General features: G+C 59.9%; 1 protein-coding gene across 5 annotated transcripts; it reads right to left on the bottom strand.

The window, feature by feature from the left end:
• Positions 1–1,763: 1,763 nt before the first annotated feature.
• ABCF1 (ATP binding cassette subfamily F member 1) lies at positions 1,764–19,107 on the bottom strand. Of its 5 annotated transcripts, none has more exons than XM_075119521.1 (28): positions 18,940–19,107; positions 16,475–16,521; positions 15,873–15,956; positions 15,555–15,690; positions 14,853–14,890; positions 14,402–14,506; positions 13,723–13,797; positions 13,271–13,333; positions 12,911–13,000; positions 12,356–12,427; positions 11,980–12,075; positions 11,466–11,561; positions 10,967–11,089; positions 10,107–10,207; positions 9,894–9,979; positions 9,545–9,684; positions 9,123–9,271; positions 8,691–8,774; positions 7,813–7,937; positions 6,894–7,006; positions 6,111–6,282; positions 5,478–5,552; positions 4,810–4,880; positions 4,522–4,554; positions 3,765–3,933; positions 3,324–3,388; positions 2,893–2,965; positions 1,764–2,348 (listed from the first exon to the last, which is right to left on the bottom strand). In XM_075119521.1, exons 1-28 carry the CDS (start codon positions 19,022–19,024, stop codon positions 2,182–2,184), a joined length of 2,733 nt encoding a protein of 910 aa, XP_074975622.1. In that variant the 5' UTR covers positions 19,025–19,107; the 3' UTR covers positions 1,764–2,181. The 5 variants fall into 5 exon arrangements, with proteins under 5 accessions (XP_074975622.1, XP_048674361.2, XP_074975624.1 ...); XM_048818404.2 differs by having other exon boundaries at positions 13,271–13,336; positions 18,940–19,106; XM_075119523.1 differs by lacking the exon at positions 12,356–12,427 and having other exon boundaries at positions 13,271–13,336.
• Positions 19,108–19,118: the final 11 nt, after the last annotated feature.

The following is a 19,118-nucleotide window of genomic DNA, read 5'->3' as shown; positions in this document are numbered from 1 at the left end:
TGAATAGGCCTGGCTGAACTGAACACAGGCTGCGGCTCCGAGGGCACCAGGCTAATGTGCTGGCAGGGGGAAGCAGATGTGGGACAAAGGTGGTGTCTACACTTGCCCCAGCCTGGGCTCAGCTCCCAGTGGTTCTCAACCACTGGTACACAGAGGTCTTCCATGGGGTACATCAAGCCATCTAGATATGTGCTTAGTTTTACAGCAGGCTACATAAAAAAAGCACTAGCCAAGTCAGTGAACACTAAAATTTCATACGAGTTTATACTGCTCTATACACCAAAATGTAAGAACAATATTTATATTCCAATCAATTTATTTTATAATTTTAGGGTAAAAATGAGAAAGCAATTTTTCAGTACTGGTGGCTGAGACACATCTGATTTTGTGAGGAAGTCATTTTTAAGAGAGATGAATCTTAGGGGTACACAAGACAAATCAGCCTCCTGCAAGGGGTACAGGAGCCTGGAAAGGTAGAGAACCCCTGATTTAGGGAGCAGGACACAGGGGGCTAGGCTCTGCTCTAACCAGTTGTGAGAACCAGGCCTATGACTTTACCCTAATTGAGCGCCCTGTGAGCAGCAAGTTCATTAGAAGACACTGTAGCAACCCTGTGGACTGCAAAAGGTCTGAAAGGGCAAGAGCCCCCCCGAATTAGCCCAAACACACAGACCTGGAATTCAAGCAGGAGACCTGTGCTAAGCTCAGACCTGGTTAAGAACAAGAGCATCAAGCCAGAGCTCTGTGACCCAATACCAGTGTGTCAGAAACTAGGCCCAAGGGGCATATGAAATGAGGGGGGTGGGCTAGCCTGCCCCCCCATTCCTTTTGGGGGTTCTTAAAGAGACTCAAGGGAGAAAAACTGGCTACTGGAATGAAATTAGCTACTGTCTGGCAGCCTTCCCCACCAGCTTCTGGGACCCCAGGCCCACCTTCACCTTATCAGGGTGGGTTGAAGAGGGACTCAGATACCCCCCCACTTGCTGCAGCGAAATCCCAACCCCCACTTGGGACATGACTTTATCCTCCCCCCACCCCTTCCTCATCACCACTGCTGGGAGCCTATGACCAGAGCATGGGCCTGAACCGCCCACTCCTGGCACAACTTTGCTGGGTCATGGAGCAGCTGATCAGCCCCCCTGGGCTGGGTCCATGCTTCTCCGGTACCCAAGGCTGCAAGCGAGAGAGAGAAGTTGCCTTGCCCCTCGGTGGGGTGCTTTCCTCTCCCCTCTGGTGAGCGTTCAGCTCGGCCTGTCTCCCAGCAAACGGGATGGGAGCTCAGCTAAACTCCTCCAGCCTTGCTCCCATCTCGGGGCCCGTCGGAGAAGCCGCTCTCTCCCGCTCAAGGGAAAGGGAGGCCGTTCACATGACAGCCTGAGTGGAAGTGTAAAGAGTCAAGGTTTTGCCTTGTTTTCCTCCTCCGCTGTGTGTTGAGTCAAAAGACTGGTTAATGGTGTGAGTGCCAAACCCTGCACGCCATTCGACACAGTTTAGCCTTTCCCGCTCCATGGCAGATGGGCCCATCCCACGGTCAACCATTGGCCCCATATATGTCATAAGTTGTGGGGGCTCAGCCTCCAGCAGGGCAGGCACTCTGCTCCCCAACGCCCCACCCACCCCACCAGCCACGTGGGCAGAAGTGGCCCCAGCCCCCCTCTGTCCCCTTGAAGGCATGAGTGGGCTGGACAGACACTCTCCACCCCCAACCTCTCTGGCCACGATGAATCCCCACCCCCCGCACAATCAAAGCCACCAACAGCCACTTTCTGACTTCCTGTTTTAATTGAATCCTGTCAAACGGAAGCGGAACAAGGCTCGAAGCATCCTCGGAGCAGCTGGGGGGGTGAGAAGAGTCCAGCAATGGCACAGTCCCCTCCCCACCTGGCCCAGAATAGACCATTCCAATACAAACTCCCCCCCACCCCCACCCTTCATATAAATAACCAGTGGCCCTTCCCAGAAAGGAAGGGGGGTTGCAAAAAAACACTCCCACCTTCACAGGTTTAGCCCCACTTCCATCTCTTTAGCCCCACCCCCAAAGCCGAGCCCCACCCCATCATTGTAGCCACGCCTCCTCTGCTATCCAGCTGCATAAAAGTCCTGCTGCAAAGGGGCAGGCGGGTGAATGGAGAGTCCATCATGGGGGAGGGGGGAGGAGCTTCAGGAGGCCCCACCCCCACCTCACTCGCGGGGCCGGTTGATGATGACCTCGCCCAGGGCCTCCAGCACCTCGCGCTTGTAGTCGTCGAAGTCGCCGTCAATCTGCTCAACGCTCTGCTCCTCCACCACCCACAGCTGGCAATTGGTCTCTGTGATCAGGCGGGCGTCGTGGCTCACAATGATGACGGCTGCAAGGCGGGGCAGGGGGAAGGTTAGAGGAGCAGGGGGATCCCCCATTCCAAGGGGTGGGGGATACCCTCACACATATGCCCCTCCCCCCCCTGGTCTGTGGGATGGTATCACCCAGGAAATGCATGCTGGGTAGTTTGTGCAGGCTCTTTTGTGGGGCGGTGTCACTCGGTGAGGGGCATTATAGGAAGTGGTATTTATCCCTAAATAACCAACCTCCTCCCCTTGGAAGAGACCAGTGGGGCCCTTCCCACCCCACCCCAGCCCTGGACCAGACCACCAGACCCTTCTGGCCCAGAATTCCCTGCACCCACCCTTGGGCCAGACCAATGGGCCGTTCCAGCCTGGAATTCTCCCTCCCCCACCTAGCACCAATGAGCCCTTCAGGCCCAGAATTCCCTCCCCACCAGCCCAATGGACCATTCCAACCCAGAATGCCCTCCCCCTGGACCAAACTAATGGGCTGTTCCAGGCTGGAATTCCCTCCCCACCAGGCCAATGGGCCCAGCCAGCCTGGTCCAAGTGCCCACTGGCGTCACTCACCCCCTTTGTACTCATTGATGGCATCAGCCAGGGCGTCGATGGACTCGATGTCCAGGTTATTGGTAGGTTCGTCCTGGGGAAGAGACAATGGGCTGAGACGGCGAAGGGGCAGATCCCAGAGAGAACCCAAGAGTCCTGGCTCCACCCTGCTCTAACCCACTGGACCCCACACCCCTCCCAGAGCCGGGGATAGAACCCAGGAGTCCTGACTCCCAGCAGCCCCCTGCTCTAACCCACTGGACCCCACACCCCTGCCGGGGATAGAACCCGGGAGTCCTGGCCACCAGCACCCCCCTGTTCTAACCCACACCCCTCCCAGAGCCGGGGATAGAACCCAGGAGTCCTGGCTGCCAGCCCCGCCCCCCGCACTAACCCACTGGGCCTGGTGCTCTCCGAGGCCCTGTCCCACCCCTCGCCCCAGAGACACTCACCAGAATGAGGACGTCGGGCTCCCTGCAGGCCAGCTCGGCAAACACCACGCGAGCCTTCTGGCCTCCTGGGGAGAAGGGAGAGTGGGGCGGGGTGAGGGATGAGACAGGGGAGCCCCCTCCCCACTTGTCTGCATCATCCCCCACCCTGGACAGCCAAGCCCTTCCCACCTCCAACCTAAGCTGCCGGGTGCCCTCCCCCCATCCCGTGCCCCCCACCTCTCCTGGTTGCCCAGACCCCCGGCCCTCTCCCCTCCCGCAACGTAAGTCCCACCCCCAACCCCCACCTCCCCTGGGTGCCCCCCTCCCTTCTCCAGACCCTGCCGCTTACTCTGTATACTCAACCCCAAGCCTTCCCTAGACCCCCCTCCAAGGCCTTCCCCAGAAGCTCACCCCCCACCCCAGCCCAGCTCCGCCCCCTCCCTGAGGCCCCGCCCCCAGTACCAGAGAGCTTGCAGATCTGGATGGTGTGGGCGTGGCTCTCGAGGCCAAAGCGCCCCAGGCACTTGCGGGCGTCCTGGTAGGGCAGGTTGAAGTTGCGCTGCAAGTACTCGGTCGCCGTCTCCTGCATGTTCAGCTGGTCGGCGTATTGCTGGTTAAAGAAGCCGATTTTCTACGGGGAGGAGAGAAAGGGGCGGAGTCGCCACTCAAAGCACCGCCCCCGTGCTGCCCGTTCCCCCTCCCCGTCACACCCCCTGCTCTGCTGGTGCCCCTCCATTGCATCCTGCAGCGCCCTGCTAGCCCAGCCCTGGGCTCCCCCCGCCCAACTCTGCCAGAGCCCCCCCCCCCCCCCCCCGATACCAACCTGCAGCACCCCGCTATCCAAGTCCTGGGTGCACCCCAGCTTTGCCGGTGCCCCTAATGTGCAGCCCCCCTGTTATCCCAGCCCTGGCCTCCAATCCCCCTGCTAGCCCAGCCCTGGGCTCCCCCCGCCCAACTCTGCCAGAGCCCCCCCCCCCCGATACCAACCTGCAGCGCCCCGCTATCCAAGTCCTGGGTGCACCCCAGCTTTGCCGGTGCCCCTAATGTGCAGCCCCCCTGTTATCCCAGCCCTGGCCTCCAATCCCCCTGCTAGCCCAGCCCTGGGCTGCTCCCCAGCTCTGCAGGTGCCGCCCCGTCCTGATTCGCAGTCCTCTGCTATCCCAGCCACGAGCTCCCCTACCCCGACAAACCTCAGCATCTGGGTCCCGTCATTACTTACTAGTCTGTGGTTTTTCCTCATCTCCCCTCTTGTCTGAAAGGAGAACAGAAAGGGATTCATGGTTACTACTTTCCTCTGCCCTCTAGTGTGTTAACAGCACACAAAAACCCCTCGCCCAGTGCTGATGCAGCCACCTCTGGGGTGGGGCAGCCGGGGAAGAGCTGTACAGCAGTTTAAGACAGGAGGGAAGGGGAATCCTGTCCCCAGTTGAAGACACACAGAGGCAGAACAGAACTGGATGAGTTTGGGTTGAGTCTGGATTAGGGGGTTCCGGGAGAGGCCCCTTACCGGCGTGAGCTTCCCCGTCAGCAACAGCAGCAGTGTGCTCTTCCCTACGCCGTTCGGCCCCACGATGCAGACTGAGGGGCGGAGAGAGAGCAGCCATCAGTGACTCAACCAGGCCAGGAGAGCGATGGGTTAGCACGACTGTGTGTGTTGGGGGGGTGGGGGGGTTGTCATTGTAGGGTCTCTCGAGGGTGCTACGATGGCCGCTTCGTTAACGTCAGATCTCTCAGGGATGCTACAGGGTCTGCGTGAGCTGGTTTGTTATTGTAAGGTCATTCAGGCATGCTAGCATGTTATTGTAGGGTCTCTTGAGGTTGCTAGGGGGTGGCGCAGGCTGGTTTGTTATTGTAAGGTCTCTCGGAGGTGCTGGGGGGTTGCGCAGGCTGTTACTGTAGGGTCTTTCCTGGGGCTAAACAGTCCAATTCATTGTCGTAGGGCTGTGGGCGGGAGGGTTTGTTATTATAGGGTCTCTCAGGAGCGCTGCGGCTGCACCGACTAGTTCATCATGATCGAGTTACTGGATGAGTTTATTATAGGGTCTCGCCCACAGGTACAGCCTGCACATCCCGGTTTATAGGGTCTCTGGGGATGCAGGCAGAGGGAGTTTTGGGGCTGTGCACATGTAAGTTTGTTATTGTAGGGTCTCTCATAATCACCAGCTGGTAACTTACTTCTAGACTCCATGTCGATCCCAAAATCCAGACTCTTGAACAGCAGCTGCTGTCCCTCGTAGCCAAACACAACACCTGCGGAGAAGGGACGGGGAGGAGGGTGAGGGGTGTGGGCGCACAACTGCTGGACAGCAGCTCCTGGGGGACCTGCCCACAATGCACCATTCAGCTCTGGGGCCCATGGGAAACCAGGGTCGGAAAGAAAACTCCTCAGCATCCTGTATCCCCAGGGAATGAAAAGTGGGCACTCACCAAGCGCTGAAATGCAGCCACCTCTGGGGTGGGGCGGCTGGGGAGCCGCATAGTGACGCTGCACAGGGATCGCTCACCCGGCGCTGAAATGCAGCCACCTCTGGGGTGGGGCGGCTGGAGAACAGCCGCACCACGAAGTCACCCAACAGTTTGGGGCAGGAAACGAAGGGGAATCCGGTGTCCAATTGTGGCCACAGGGTGGGAGACGTCTGGGAGGCAGAATGGACATGGGTTGGGGGGTGGATTTGGCCAGGACAGCAGGGGAGTGTTAATAAGCGCCACAGCACCCCCTGGCGTCATGCTGGGGCATTGGGGTCAGCACTAACTGCGACGGGAGAGTGCCCCTGCGGAGGCCCCCCTACACGCTGCGTGGGGACGTACCGTGCAGGCCCAGAATCGGGGGGCTGAGTGACGGCGGGTTGGGGAAGGTGAATTTCACCGTGTACTCCCTGGGCCTCTTCAGCAGCTCAGGGGCCTCGTTAGCCTCTTCATCCAGGTTCTTCTTGCGGCATTTCTGCTGCTTTCGCGTCAGGGCCTCTTTGGTTTGCTTCTCCTGGAGACGAACAGAGCAACAGACCGATGAGCCCATCTCGCCCCGTATCCCGCCTCCTCCCTGTCCGTCCCCCGTCCCCCCCCCCCGCCCCCGATCAAACCCATGCGCCCATCTAGTCCGGTATCCCGCCTCCTCCCTGTCCCCCCGGATCAAACCCATGCGCCCATCTAGCCTCATATCATGCCCCCCCCCAGGATCAGACCCATGGGCCCATCTAATCCAGCTCCTCAGATCAGGAGGCCCATCTAGCTTGGTACCCCCCTAGCTCCAGACTCCAAGGAAGTACAATCCTCCACACTGTACCTTAGGGGGCAGTACAGTCCCATGAAAAGGAAGGGATCATTTTCATGTGACACCCAGCTGGGGCTCAGCTGCCACTGCTCAATGTGAGGGGTGAGCGTTAACCCAATTTGTTGTTGGGAAAGAGATTCTTAATTCAGTAAAATCTTGCAACAGTGAGTTCCCTGGGTCAACAGGGTGGGGATAAATTCAAGGTAGGAAAGAGCTGGATTGAAGCCAGTGGCCTCCTAGAGGGGAAAGGCCCCATATCCTGTTCCCCAACCCCTAAACCAGCCAGTCCTCCTGCCCTGGGGCTGGATCTCTGGACTCACCGCCTGTTTCGTCGACTTCCCGCCAGCCTTGAGGTCTTTCAGTTTCTTCTCCTGTTTCTCGTACTGTTTGAGCAGCTCTTTCTGCTTCTGCTGGTACATCTTCTTGAAGGTCACTGCGGCAGAGAGGAGGGTGAGGGATTGTGGTTAGGGCGCTGTACTGGGATTTGGAGGGGGCGGGGGAGAGGGCAGAAAATCCGGGTTTGACTTCCCACTCGGCCACCAAAGCTCTCTGTGCAGAGACAGGGAAATGCCATTTTCCCTTCCCTGCCCTGCTTCCTGACTGGGGAATCGAACCTGGGACCCTCTGTATGTAAACAAAATGATCTCGACTCCTAGAGCTAGAGGATGAGGCCTGTGGAGGAAGCTCACTATTCAGGCTGGTCAAAAATTTCCCATCAAAACTTTTTTTGGGAAAAAAAACGGGGTTGTCAGCCAAAGGAAAATTTGGGGTTCTCACATGCCCCGGCGGCACCTCATGGGACTTGTAGTTCAGACACCTCATGTGCTCACTGTCTGCTCTGGGCTGAGCTCCCGGGCTGGACTACATCTCCCATGAAGTACCATGACACAGGGCTCCCATAATGCAATTTGGCAGCTCAGTGGAAGAGGTGCATCATGGGAAAGTTTGGCCAAGGAGCTCAGTCCATAGGGAAGAATGGGGGCATGGGGCAACTGAACTACAACTCCCATGATGCACCCTCAACCCACAAAACCTACCCGTGGCGGGAGACCTAGGGGCAAACCAGCCTCCAGCTGGGCTGAAGTCTCTGGGTGACCCAACCCCCTCCTTAACCCCCACCCCTGGCAGATCAGTCTCTGCAATTGCCCCATCTGCTTCCCCCTGTCCCCCTTCATGTAGTTCCCCTACCTCCTCTTCCTCCCCCTCACTGTACTTGCCCTAGATGCCCCCCCAACTCACTGTAGTTGCCCCGGTAGTAGAAGAGTTTTTGCATGTCCAAGTGGATGATGTCGGTGCAGACGTCGTCCAGGAAGCCCTGGTCGTGGGAGACGATGAGGAGAGTTTTCTTCCACATCTGCAGGTAGCTGGGGAGGTGAATGGGGGACAGACAGAGGAGAATTAGACAGAAGGACGGACCCTGATCTGTGGCTAGGAGGGGCACCCAGCCAAGGGGGAGGGGACAGAGCTAGAACACCCAACGTACACCCCACGGTTGGATGGACGGCAGCCTCACTCAGCCCAGCAGTGGGGGTGGGGTGGGGGGAGAGATTTTCTAATGGGAGTTCTCTCCTCTGACTCCCCTGCCCACACACACACACACACACACACTGGGCCCCATGCACCCTCCCTGTAGCCCCACCGGGGGGAATCTCAGCCAGTCCAAGTCCTGGCCCCCTGCTGAGACTCCTGCCCCATAGGGAAAACCCCCAGAGCCCAAACCCTGCCCCTTATTCAAACCCCGGCCCTGACCCCCAGAATCCAAATGCTGCCCCCCACAGTCCAAATCCTGCCCTCTCCCCAAGAGGGGAATTTCCTGCCATCCCCCAATCCTGATCATCCCCCGCCCCAATAGGAAATCCCTCCCCCCAACACAGTTTATACCTCACCCAACTCCTGCCCCCATCTACATCTGACAGCCAGTAAGACCCCTCATCCCACCACGAGGGGCTGAGCAGAACCCCCCACCCTGAGTCCCAGTTGTGTGGCATTCCTGGGGTCCACCCCCGTTCAGTCGCTGCTCGCTGAATGGGCTCCACCCCCAGAGGTGGCAGCTGCTGATCTGAGCCGGGGGGCCCCTAGCACCGATGGAAAGGGTTTCTCCAGGGCTAGGCACTCACTTGTTGAGCCAGATGACGGCGTTGAGATCCAGGTGGTTGGTGGGTTCGTCCAGCATCAGCAGCGTTGGCTCCATGAACAAGGCCCTGAAGGAGACGTGGGGGGGGGGGGAAGGGTGAGCGGTGCCCCCTAGTGGAGTCTTACGGGACTGCCCTAGGGTGAGGGGGACTGGCCCTATCAGGGTGGGCAGGGAACAGGACACGGGGCCTTTCCCCTCTAGGGGGCCCCGGTTCCAGATTGGATCGTTCCCATCTGGGTGTAACGAGCTATCAGGTCTCAGCTCAGCCCACAGCAGGGCAGGTGCCCCAGTGTGTGTGGGTGGTGTGTGACGCCCCCCCTCCGCCAACCGATCTCCTGCATGGACTCACCCAGGTCAGCACATGTGGGATCACAGGCCCATTACGCTGCCCCCCTTCGGCTCCCGCCAGCCTCACCTGGCCAGAGACACCCTCATGCGCCAGCCACCCGAGAACTTCTTGGTCTGCCGGTTCTGCATCTCGGGGTTGAAGCCCAGACCAGCCAGGATGCGCCGGGCTTTGGCCTCCGCCGCAGCCGCCCCCGTGGCCCGGAGCTCCTCGTACACCTGCAGAGGGGGAGACAGGCGGGTTCACCAGGAAGCCTTCGCCTCCTCCATTTCTCCCCTCCCCAGACCCCTCGACTGCCCCATGCTTCACCCCCTTGCCCACTCTCTGCTCCCTGACACTACTACAACCCTCCTTCATCCTCTGTGCTCCCCCACCCTGCTCCCCTCTCCCCAGCAGCTGCAATGGTATAAAAACCTGTATACAGTGGCATAGCCCCCCCCCCACTCCCCCAGCTATCTCCCTTCCCCCACCTTCCCCACACCCCCCAGTACCTTTTCCAGCTGCTCAGCCACGCTGTCGTCCCCTTTCTCCAGCAGAGCCTGCAGCCGCTTCTCCTCCGCCAGCAGCTTCAGCCGCTTGGTGTCGGCCTTGAGCACCGCCTGGACTGCGGGGGTCTCATCTGCTATCACCTCTGAGGGGTGGGACGACAACACACACACACACACTCAGTGAGTGCAAGGTTCCCCGCTCTAACCACTAGCCCCTCTCCCCTCCCAGAGCCAGGGATAGAACCCAGGAGTCCTGGCTCCCAGCACCCCTGCCCTAACCACTAGGCATTGCTCCCCTCCCAGAGCTAGGGATAGAACCCAGGCGTCCTGGCTCCCCCCAGGACCCCCTTACCTTGCTCACACAGCAGCACGTCAATGTTAGGGGGGATGCTCAGGGCCCGGTTTGCGATGTGCTTCAGCAAGGTGGTTTTGCCCTTCCTACAAAGGAAGAGGGAAAGAAAGGGTTAAGCGGGGAGGGATGAAACAAAGGGGAGGCTGCAGCACAGCCCCCCCTAGTGTGGCACAGGGGTAGCCCTGACCGCAAGGGATCCATCCATGTACCTACCCATTGGGTCCCACCAGACCGTACCGGCGCCCAGCCACGATGTACAGGTCCACGTTGACAAAGAGCTCCTTGCCGTGAGCGGAGATGCTGAATTTCTCCAGCTGCAACCGCACGAGAGCTATCAGGACAAGATGGTACGACCCTCCCCCCTGCCAGATGTGCCAAATGGTATGACCCATCATTGGGGGGTCCCCCCTAAGAAGACCCCTGCCATCTCATGGTATGACCCTCCCCCCACCCAATGGTCCCCACAACCATCTCTTGGTACATCCCATTTCCTCTCCCATATAATTGTGCAACCCACCCTTCAGATGGCATAACCCACTCCCCGCAATCCCAGATAATATGACCTACTCCCTCTCCCATATAACTGTGCCACCCACTGTATATCCTCGTCAGATGGTACAACCCACTCGATGTCCTCTGCCGCCACAATCACCAATGGCCCCACCATCTCATGGTACAACCTGCTCCCCCTGCACACCCCCATCAGGTGGTGTGACCCACTCCTATCCCCCTCTTACCACATGGTTCAGCTCAGTCTCCCACCCAACCCCTGAGCATGGCACAACCCAGACCCACCAATGGAAAGAAGGGAGGGGATTAACCCTTTCCGTACTGCTGCTGGTCCTCCTTGTAGTGGGAACTACCAACTCCATCAACATGGCGGGGAAGGAGAGGGAAAAGAAGGGGTGGAATTATGGGACATTAACCCCTCCCACGCAGCTGCTAAAGGGAAGAAAAGGGAAGGCAGTACAGCGGGAAACACCAACTGCTGACCAAATGCGGGGTGGGGCTGGGGGGGGGGGGGGGGGGGGGGAAGAAGACATTCCAAATAAATCCGGGGGTGGGGGAGGTACCTTGATGTCGGAGGCATTCTCCAGCATGGCCTGGCGCGAGGACATCTCTGCCTGTGACACCGAGAAGTCGTTCGCCGCCGCGTTGGCCGCCTTCAGCGTTGCCACCTGCCGCTCAAACTCCAGCTGTGGGAGAGCCAGAGGTGATGCTCCGGCCAAGGGACCCTCTCTTCTCCTCCCCACCAGTACCCAGCCTGCCTGGGGGCCATCATGCCCAGCTAGGTTGAGGTCCCAGTGGGGAAGCTATCATGCCAGGACTCACTCTGGGGGTGGGATCCCACAGAATGGATCCACATGAGTTAACAGCCTCTCCTCCCCACCGCAAGCAATTCCTATGATGCTTCAGTACCAACTGGATGGCTGCAAAGGATTCTGGGAACAGACATGTGAACAAGAAGTATGGCTATAGACAGCTGGGAGCCGCCCCACTGGAGGGGAGGTGCTCACCACCCACAAGGGGGAGGAGGAGCCTGTTTGGCAGAAGCTCCCACCCAGAGCTCACCTGCTTCTTAAGCTTCTTTCTCTCTTTCTTGCTGAGATGAGCATAGGGGTCGTCGTCCTTCTTCTCCCCCTCATCCTCCTCATCCTCCTCTGACTGCTGTATCGACCATAGGAGGCAGGTTACCAATAACACCTTCCGCCCACAGCCAAGGATAGAACCCAAGAGTCCAGGTGCCCAGCATCCTCACAACCACTAGACCCCATTCCCCTCCTAGAGCCAGGGATAGAACCCAGGAGTCCTGGGTCCAAGCCCCACAGCTTCATCCCCTTCTGATATGCCTCAGCCCTGCTTCTGAAGGGATCCCCTTCCAGGGGGCTGAGGGGAGGTTGGCTCTGTGGCCGTTCACCCTGGGCCTCTCTGCTGAGGTTGCCCGTGCGGGATTGGGGGCCAGCTGGATGCTGGAAAATGAGCCGAGAACCCACCAAGTTGTCTCACACCTGAGGCAGCGCAGCGAATGCGGTTCGGTTTGAACAGAGCAAACCCACCCCCACGGCCAAGAGAAGGACTGTCTTACTGGCTCGCTGCCTCGCTTGGGCTTCTCCTTGCTCTTCTCTGGCTCCTCGTCTTCCTCCAACTCCTCCTCCTCGGACTCCAAAGCAGCAAATTTATTCTGCAGCAGAACAGAAGCCAGCTCATCCAACCACAATGAGCAGGGACCGCTCTCCCAGCACCAAAATGCAGGCAGCTCTGGGATGGGCAGCTGGGTACCAGCCACACAGCAGTATTGCACAGAGACTCTTTGCACAGCATAGCGCCCCCGAGTGCCACACTGGGGCATTGGGGCCAGCACTGGCAGTGAGAGGAGAACGCTCCCTGAGCCCACTCCCTGGTCCCTGCAGTACAGCGCCCCCTAGTATCCACCAGTAGCAGGGACCCCCATAAACACTCACGTGGGCTGGTTGATTCTTTTTTCCTTTTGTTTTTTTCCCAGCTTCACCAGACCCTGTCTGTTTATTCACAGTCTGGAAGGAGGAGTGCGAACGAGTTCAGGACACTCAGCTAACCCCGTATCCTGCCCCCCTTTTCTCCTCGGGACCCCAGATCACCCCAATAGGCTCAAACTGCCTGGTATCACACCTCTCTGCCCGGATCAGATGAAAGGGCCCATCCAGCCTGGTATGCTGGCCTCCCCTTGCACTGTGCCACATCAGACTGATGGAGCCAATTCTGGAGTATTCACTGGAAGCCACCCCCCATAATGCTAGTTGGGCCATTCTGCCTGATGGGGATAGAAACCAGGAGTCCTGATTCCCAACCCCAGCTGTTCTAACCACTAGACCCCACTCCCGTCCCAGAGCTGGGAATAGAACCCAGTCCCCCCGGCTCTAACCCACTAGACCCCCATTCTGCTCCCAGAACCAGGGATGGAACCCAGGCGTCATGACCCTCAGCCTCTCCTGCTCTGACCCACTAGACGCCACACGACCAGCACTCCTCTTGCCCACCTTGCTTGCTTTGCCTTTGGGTTTGGATTCCTCTTCACTCTCCTCCTCTTCCTCACTCTGGGCCAGAACAGCAAAGGCTGATCCCCCTCCCTGGGAGCCGTGGGAGAAACAAGAGCATTTAGAGACAGTAGGGTTGGATTAAGTCAATAACCTCAGTTCCTAACACCAGATACACCTTGTGCAGCATAATGCCCCCTACTGCAGCGATGGGGCACTGGGGCCAGCACTAGCTGCGAGGGGACAGCGCCCCCTACGGAGCCCCCACCCTGCTCCCTGCAGCACAGCGCCCCCTAGTGCAGCCCTGGGGCACTGGTTTCCACATGCCAATCCCGCTGAATCTTGGAAACGCCTGCTTCGCACCTGCTGCCTCCCTTTGGTCTTCTCGTTTTTCCTGCTCTTCCTCTTTTTATCGTCCTCTTCTTCCTGCTGAGAGCACAGAGCAAATCCTGCCCCGGTGAGACGCGGCGTCTCTGACTGTACCTGACCCAGCCCAGCATCCCCGCCCCACTGCCCCGATTAGACCCCTGGCCAGCGGAGCCAAAAGTCATAATGCAGCTGGTTGGCTAAGCTATTCTGCCACATGGGACTCCTAGCCCCCCACGCCGCTTTAATCCACTGGACTGCACTCCCCTCCCAGAGCTGGGGAGAGAACCCAGGAGTCCTGGCTCCCAGCCCCCACTGCTCCCCACTCCCCTCCCGGAGCTGGGGATAGAACCCAGGAGTCTTGGCTCCAATCCATGCCAGACCCAGCCATGACCGTCCCGGTTAAGACAAATGGGAACCACCCAACACGGGGGCAATGGGAGACTGACCTGTTTTCCCTTTGGCTTGTTGTCCTTTGTCAACTTCTTCCCTGGCTGCTTCTCCTCTTCGTCATCAGGTGGGGCCTGCAGGGGGCAACATGTCAGCCCCACAACTCAGCACTGGAAGAGTTAACCCACCCCCAGGGCAGGAGCGACCCCCACAGTCTAATCCCTGGTCTCCGGCCAGGCATGGTACGGAACATCTCAAGCACAGGGAGCTCCCAGAGCCTCCCTTGGGAGGGAGGGGATGATCCCCCAGGCTGTTGGGATTTCCTTGTTCTCCAATAGATCTGGGAACCCAGGAGTTCTGCCTTCCAGCGTCCCTGCTTAACTACTAGGCCCCACTCCCCCAAGAGCTGGGGATAGAACCCAGGAGTCTGGTCCCCGACCCCTGAACCTCTGCCCCATCCAACCGCCCCCTGAGACCCCCTATTTGCCGCCGCGTGCGTGCACTGCTGCTGCCCCCTTACCACGCCACTCAGAGCTGCAGGAGCTCGCAGCCCCGCTGCCTGTGTGGCAGTGTGACTGTGGGGGAGGGGGGACAACAGGGGAGGGGCTGAGGGTAGCCTCCCCAGCCAGGAGCTCAGGGGCCAGGCAGGACAATCCCATGGGCCGTAGTTTGCCCACCTCTGCACTAGAAGATGACCCCACGCCCTCTTTGTGCTAGATTTCGTCCGAGCGAGCTAACCTTGTTGATCTTGTTCTTGTTGAGTTTGGCAGGTCTTGGAGTCTCTTCTTCCTCCTCTTCTTCCTCACTCTGCTCCTGGCTCAGGGCGGCAAACACATTCCCTCCCTAGGGGAAGGTAAAGCCAAGGTCGTTAGCAAAGAGTGGCCATCTCCTCTCTCCCACCACCAGAGCCTCCCCCAGAAACCCAGGGCAGGATCACCCCTCTACAACCTATTCCTCAAGTAGATGTCCCATCAGGTCCCACCTCAACTGGGGCAGGACTCTCCCCAACAACCCATTCCCCAGCGCAGGACCCTGCGCAGTCCGAGTCTAGACAGCAACCCCAAGCCCTAGGGCTCCTTCCAGCCCACCCCCAGTTACAGCCCATTCCCTTGCGTAGGGCACCTTGCGGCCCAAGTCTAGAGACCTCTCCTGAGCCCTGTGGCTCCTTCCAGCCTAGAGTTTCACTCACCTTCTTCTTCTTGCCACCTTTGGTGATGGGAACGGTCGCTGGAAAGGAAACGAGAGAAGGACTTTAGGGATCGATGGAATGGAGACACCACCACTCCCCGCATGGGGAGCTAGCCCCATAGAGCTCTCGGTCCTCCAGCACCTTGGGAGATCTGGGATGGGAGGGAGAGGGCTTCCTGGTGGGTTGTCATCCTCTAGCTCCCTGCTGATGCACGTGGGGCTGGACTCTCCTGCCGCAGGGGTAGGGGCTGGAGTGAAGGGGCTAGTGTAATGGGGCGGGGGCGAGGAAAAGGCAGGCCATGGAGAACAGAGGCCCGTGCTTCCCATCCCATGTGTCCCAACCCTGCCCCCGCTAGGGGGTAGATCTCAGGAGGGATTGGAGAGGACCCCCCTCCGGGCTTGATGGTGGGATGTCACCGCTTTTTATACCCCGGAGATGGCAAAACAGCCACGGTCTAACTGCCCCCCTGCACCAGGCACTACCCACCCCCTCTCACACCAAAAACAATCACCATATTCCAGAGCGTGGAACTGTGGTAAGCTGAGCTCCTGCCAGCTGTCCAGATTAGTTACTTGGGCGGTATGAAACCCAGGAATCCTGACCTCCGGGTCCCACCCCTGCCCTAAAAGTTAGCCCTCACTCCCTTACCAGACCTGGAAATGGAACCCAGGAATCCTGGCCCCCAGCCTCATCCGGTCTTACCTTCCTCATCCTCATCGCTGCCTGGAGCTGACAGCTTCTTCAGCTTCTCAATCAGCTGGTGCTCTTCCTCATCCTCCTCTACCTCCTTCTTCTTCTTGTCTTTCTTCTTCTCTCGTTTCTTTTTCTGTTGTTGAAGCTGGGGTGGGGGAGACAGAGGCGGCGTGTGTGGGGGGGTCATATCTCCCATGCACACAGCCCGTGAGAACCAGGGGTGGGGGTGCCCTGGTTAAGCAGGGCATCCCTTTCTAGCAGCATACTTATTGTAGGTCCTACAACAACCCCCAGCAGTCCCCCGGGGGAGTTCTTTTAGCTGCTCACCTGTTGCTGCTGCTGCTCCTTCTCTTTAATGACAGCCTGCTGCTCACTGACTTGTTTTTCCTCCACGGCCAGCTCCTCAAAGAACTGGGGAGGGCAGAAGGGATAGTTTAGAGCTCTGCTTCCCACCCCCAGGAGTCTCCCTGCCCCTCGTGGTGAGGGAAGGGCACTCCAGCTGGCAACCATTCCCTGTTTCACTCACGCCCCCCCGCAATGGGAGATTGCACTGTGCTATAGGAAATCCAGCCACCTTCCTTTGCATGTCCCCTAGCAGTGAGCTGCTTTCCCCCATTTTTAGTACTGACAAACCCCAGCTGAGATCATGACCAGGTGCTGCCCAGACACACAGGGAGAGACAGTCCTTGCTCCAGCTAAGATCAGGGCCCTGTCGTGCCAGGCGCTGCCCAGTCTGAACTGAAAGACAGTCCAGATATATGGTGGGAGAAAGTATTAAGGTATAGAGAGAAGCGATTTAACTCAAGTCACACAGCAGGGCGGGCGTAGAACCAAGGTCTCCTGAGTTACAGCCCAATACCCTTCCCACTAGGTCCCTGTACCAAAGCTCACACCTCCCCCAGCATGGCCCGCTCAGTCCCCCTTCTTACCGACTTCTTAGTCTTTTTGTCCTTCTTGCCTTTCTTCACCACTTTGTCTGAAACAAGTCAAGAGATGAATCCAGGCAGGTGGGAGAGAACCCAGAAGTCCTAGTTACCTGCTCCTCCGCTCTAATCCATTAGACCCCAATCCCATCCCTGAGCTGGGAATAGAATCCAGGAGTCCTGGTTCCCAGCCCTCTCTATCCACAGCCACTCCCTCCACTGCCCAGGCCCAGCTGGGTCCCACCTGGGGCAGTTCTTGTGGGCAGATGGATGGGCACAATTTGTCCTCCACCCCACCTTAGTCCAGATCAGCCCTGGCTGAGCCCGGTTCATCCCATTGCTCCCTCCTTCTGAGCCTGGTTCACTCCAGTGTCACACCAGGCTCAGACCCAACCCCCCGCCCCCCACTCCATCCCAATCCAACCCCCCTCCCCGCAAATAATCCAGCTTCGGTTCCAGCCCTGCTTCTCCCCATCTAGCCGAGCCCCAGGACTCCCCCTCCCCTCCCACCAATCTCTTCCCCATTAACCTCCTTTCCGCTTCCCCCACATCAGCCAGCTTAGGGTCCAGCCCCTTCTCCCCCACTTTGGCCCAATTCAGTCCCTCATCTTTTATTCTGCTCCAGCCCAGCCCCACCTGGTCAGGTTCTAACCCGCCCCACACGCTTCAGTCCCATCCAATACTGTTGTCCCGCCCCGACAGCCCAGTCCCCCCGCAGTTCTCAGTCTCCCCCAGTTCTCTGTGCCCCCTCGCCCAACCACCCTCTGTCCAAATCCTACCCAGCCCTGTCTGTGTAACCCCCCGTTCTCTGCCCCCCCCAGCCCAATCCCCCCCGGTTCTCAGTCTCCCCCCCGGGCCCAGTCCCCCCCAGGTCTCTGTGCACCCCCGCCCAACCACCCTCTGTCCAAATCCCACCCAGCCCTGTCTGTGTACCCCCCCGTTCTCTGCCCCCCCCAGCCCAATCCCCCCCGGTTCTCAGTCTCCCCCCCGGGCCCAGTCCCCCCCAGGTCTCTGTGCACCCCCGCCCAACCACCCTCTGTCCAAATCCCACCCAGCCCTGTCTGTGTACCCCCCCATTCTCTGGCCCCCCAGCCCAGTCCCCCCCAGTTCTCAGTCTCCCCCCCGGGCCCAGTCCCCCCCCAGGTCTCTGTGCACCCCCGCCCAACCACCCTCTGTCCAAATCCTACCCAGCCCTGTCTGTGTACCCCCCCCCCATTCTCTGGCCCCCCAGCCCAGTCCCCCCTGGTTCTCAGTCTCCCCCCCGGGCCCAGTCCCCCCCCCCCGTTCTCTGTGCTCCCCCGCCCAACCACCCTCTGTCCAAATCCCACCCAGCCCTGTCTGTGTACCCCCCCATTCTCTGGCCCCCCAGCCCAGTCCCCCCCAGTTCTCAGTCTCCCCCCCGGGCCCAGTCCCCCCCCAGGTCTCTGTGCACCCCCGCCCAACCACCCTCTGTCCAAATCCTACCCAGCCCTGTCTGTGTACCCCCCCCCCCATTCTCTGGCCCCCCAGCCCAGTCCCCCCCGGTTCTCAGTCTCCCCCCCGGGCCCAGTCCCCCCCCGTTCTCTGTGCTCCCCCGCCCAACCACCCTCTGTCCAAATCCCACCCAGCCCTGTCTGTGTATCCCCCCGTTCTCTGCCCCCCCCAGCCCAATCCCCCCCGGTTCTCAGTCTCCCCCCCGGGCCCAGTCCCCCCCCGTTCTCTGTGCTCCCCCGCCCAACCACCCTCTGTCCAAATCCCACCCAGCCCTGTCTGTGTATCCCCCCGTTCTCTGCCCCCCCCAGCCCAGTCCCCCCCGGTTCTCAGTCTCCCCCCCGGGCCCAGTCCCCCCCCGTTCTCTGTGCTCCCCCGCCCAACCACCCTCTGTCCAAATCCTACCCAGCCCTGTCTGTGTACCCCCCCCCATTCTCTGGCCCCCCAGCCCAGTCCCCCCCGGTTCTCAGTCTCCCCCCCGGGCCCAGTCCCCCCCCCGTTCTCTGTGCTCCCCCGCCCAACCACCCTCTGTCCAAATCCCACCCAGCCCTGTCTGTGTATCCCCCCGTTCTCTGCCCCCCCCAGCCCAATCCCCCCCGGTTCTCAGTCTCCCCCCCGGGCCCAGTCCCCCCCAGGTCTCTGTGCACCCCCGCCCAACCACCCTCTGTCCAAATCCTACCCAGCCCTGTCTGTGTACCCCCCCCCCATTCTCTGGCCCCCCAGCCCAGTCCCCCCCGGTTCTCAGTCTCCCCCCCGGGCCCAGTCCCCCCCAGTTCTCTGTGCTCCCCCGCCCAACCACCCTCTGTCCAAATCCCACCCAGCCCTGTCTGTGTACCCCCCCGTTCTCTGCCCCCCCCAGCCCAATCCCCCCCCGGTTCTCAGTCTCCCCCCCGGGCCCAGTCCCCCCAGTTCTCTGCCCCCCACCCAGGTCCAACCACCCCCTACCCCGATCCCACCCGGCCCTGTGTACCCCCCCCTCCGGTCCGGCCCGGCCCGCTCACCTGTGGCCTCCCCGACCTTCTGCTCCCCATCCCCGATCCACTCTTCCTGCGGCGGCCGCGGCGGCTGCTTCCCCGCCTTCGGCATGGCCGGTCACCGCGCCCAGCGCTCACATGCAGCCCCGGCCAGCAGCCGGGAAACCTTACCCCTGCGCCTGCGCGGGGAGGCCCAGCCTGACCAT

The sequence above is a fragment of the Caretta caretta genome, chromosome 14, assembly GCF_965140235.1.
Source record: "Caretta caretta isolate rCarCar2 chromosome 14, rCarCar1.hap1, whole genome shotgun sequence".
NCBI lineage: Eukaryota > Metazoa > Chordata > Testudines > Cheloniidae > Caretta > Caretta caretta.
Note: the sequence above shows the minus strand (reverse complement) of the source record. Positions and strands in the feature narration are given on the sequence as shown.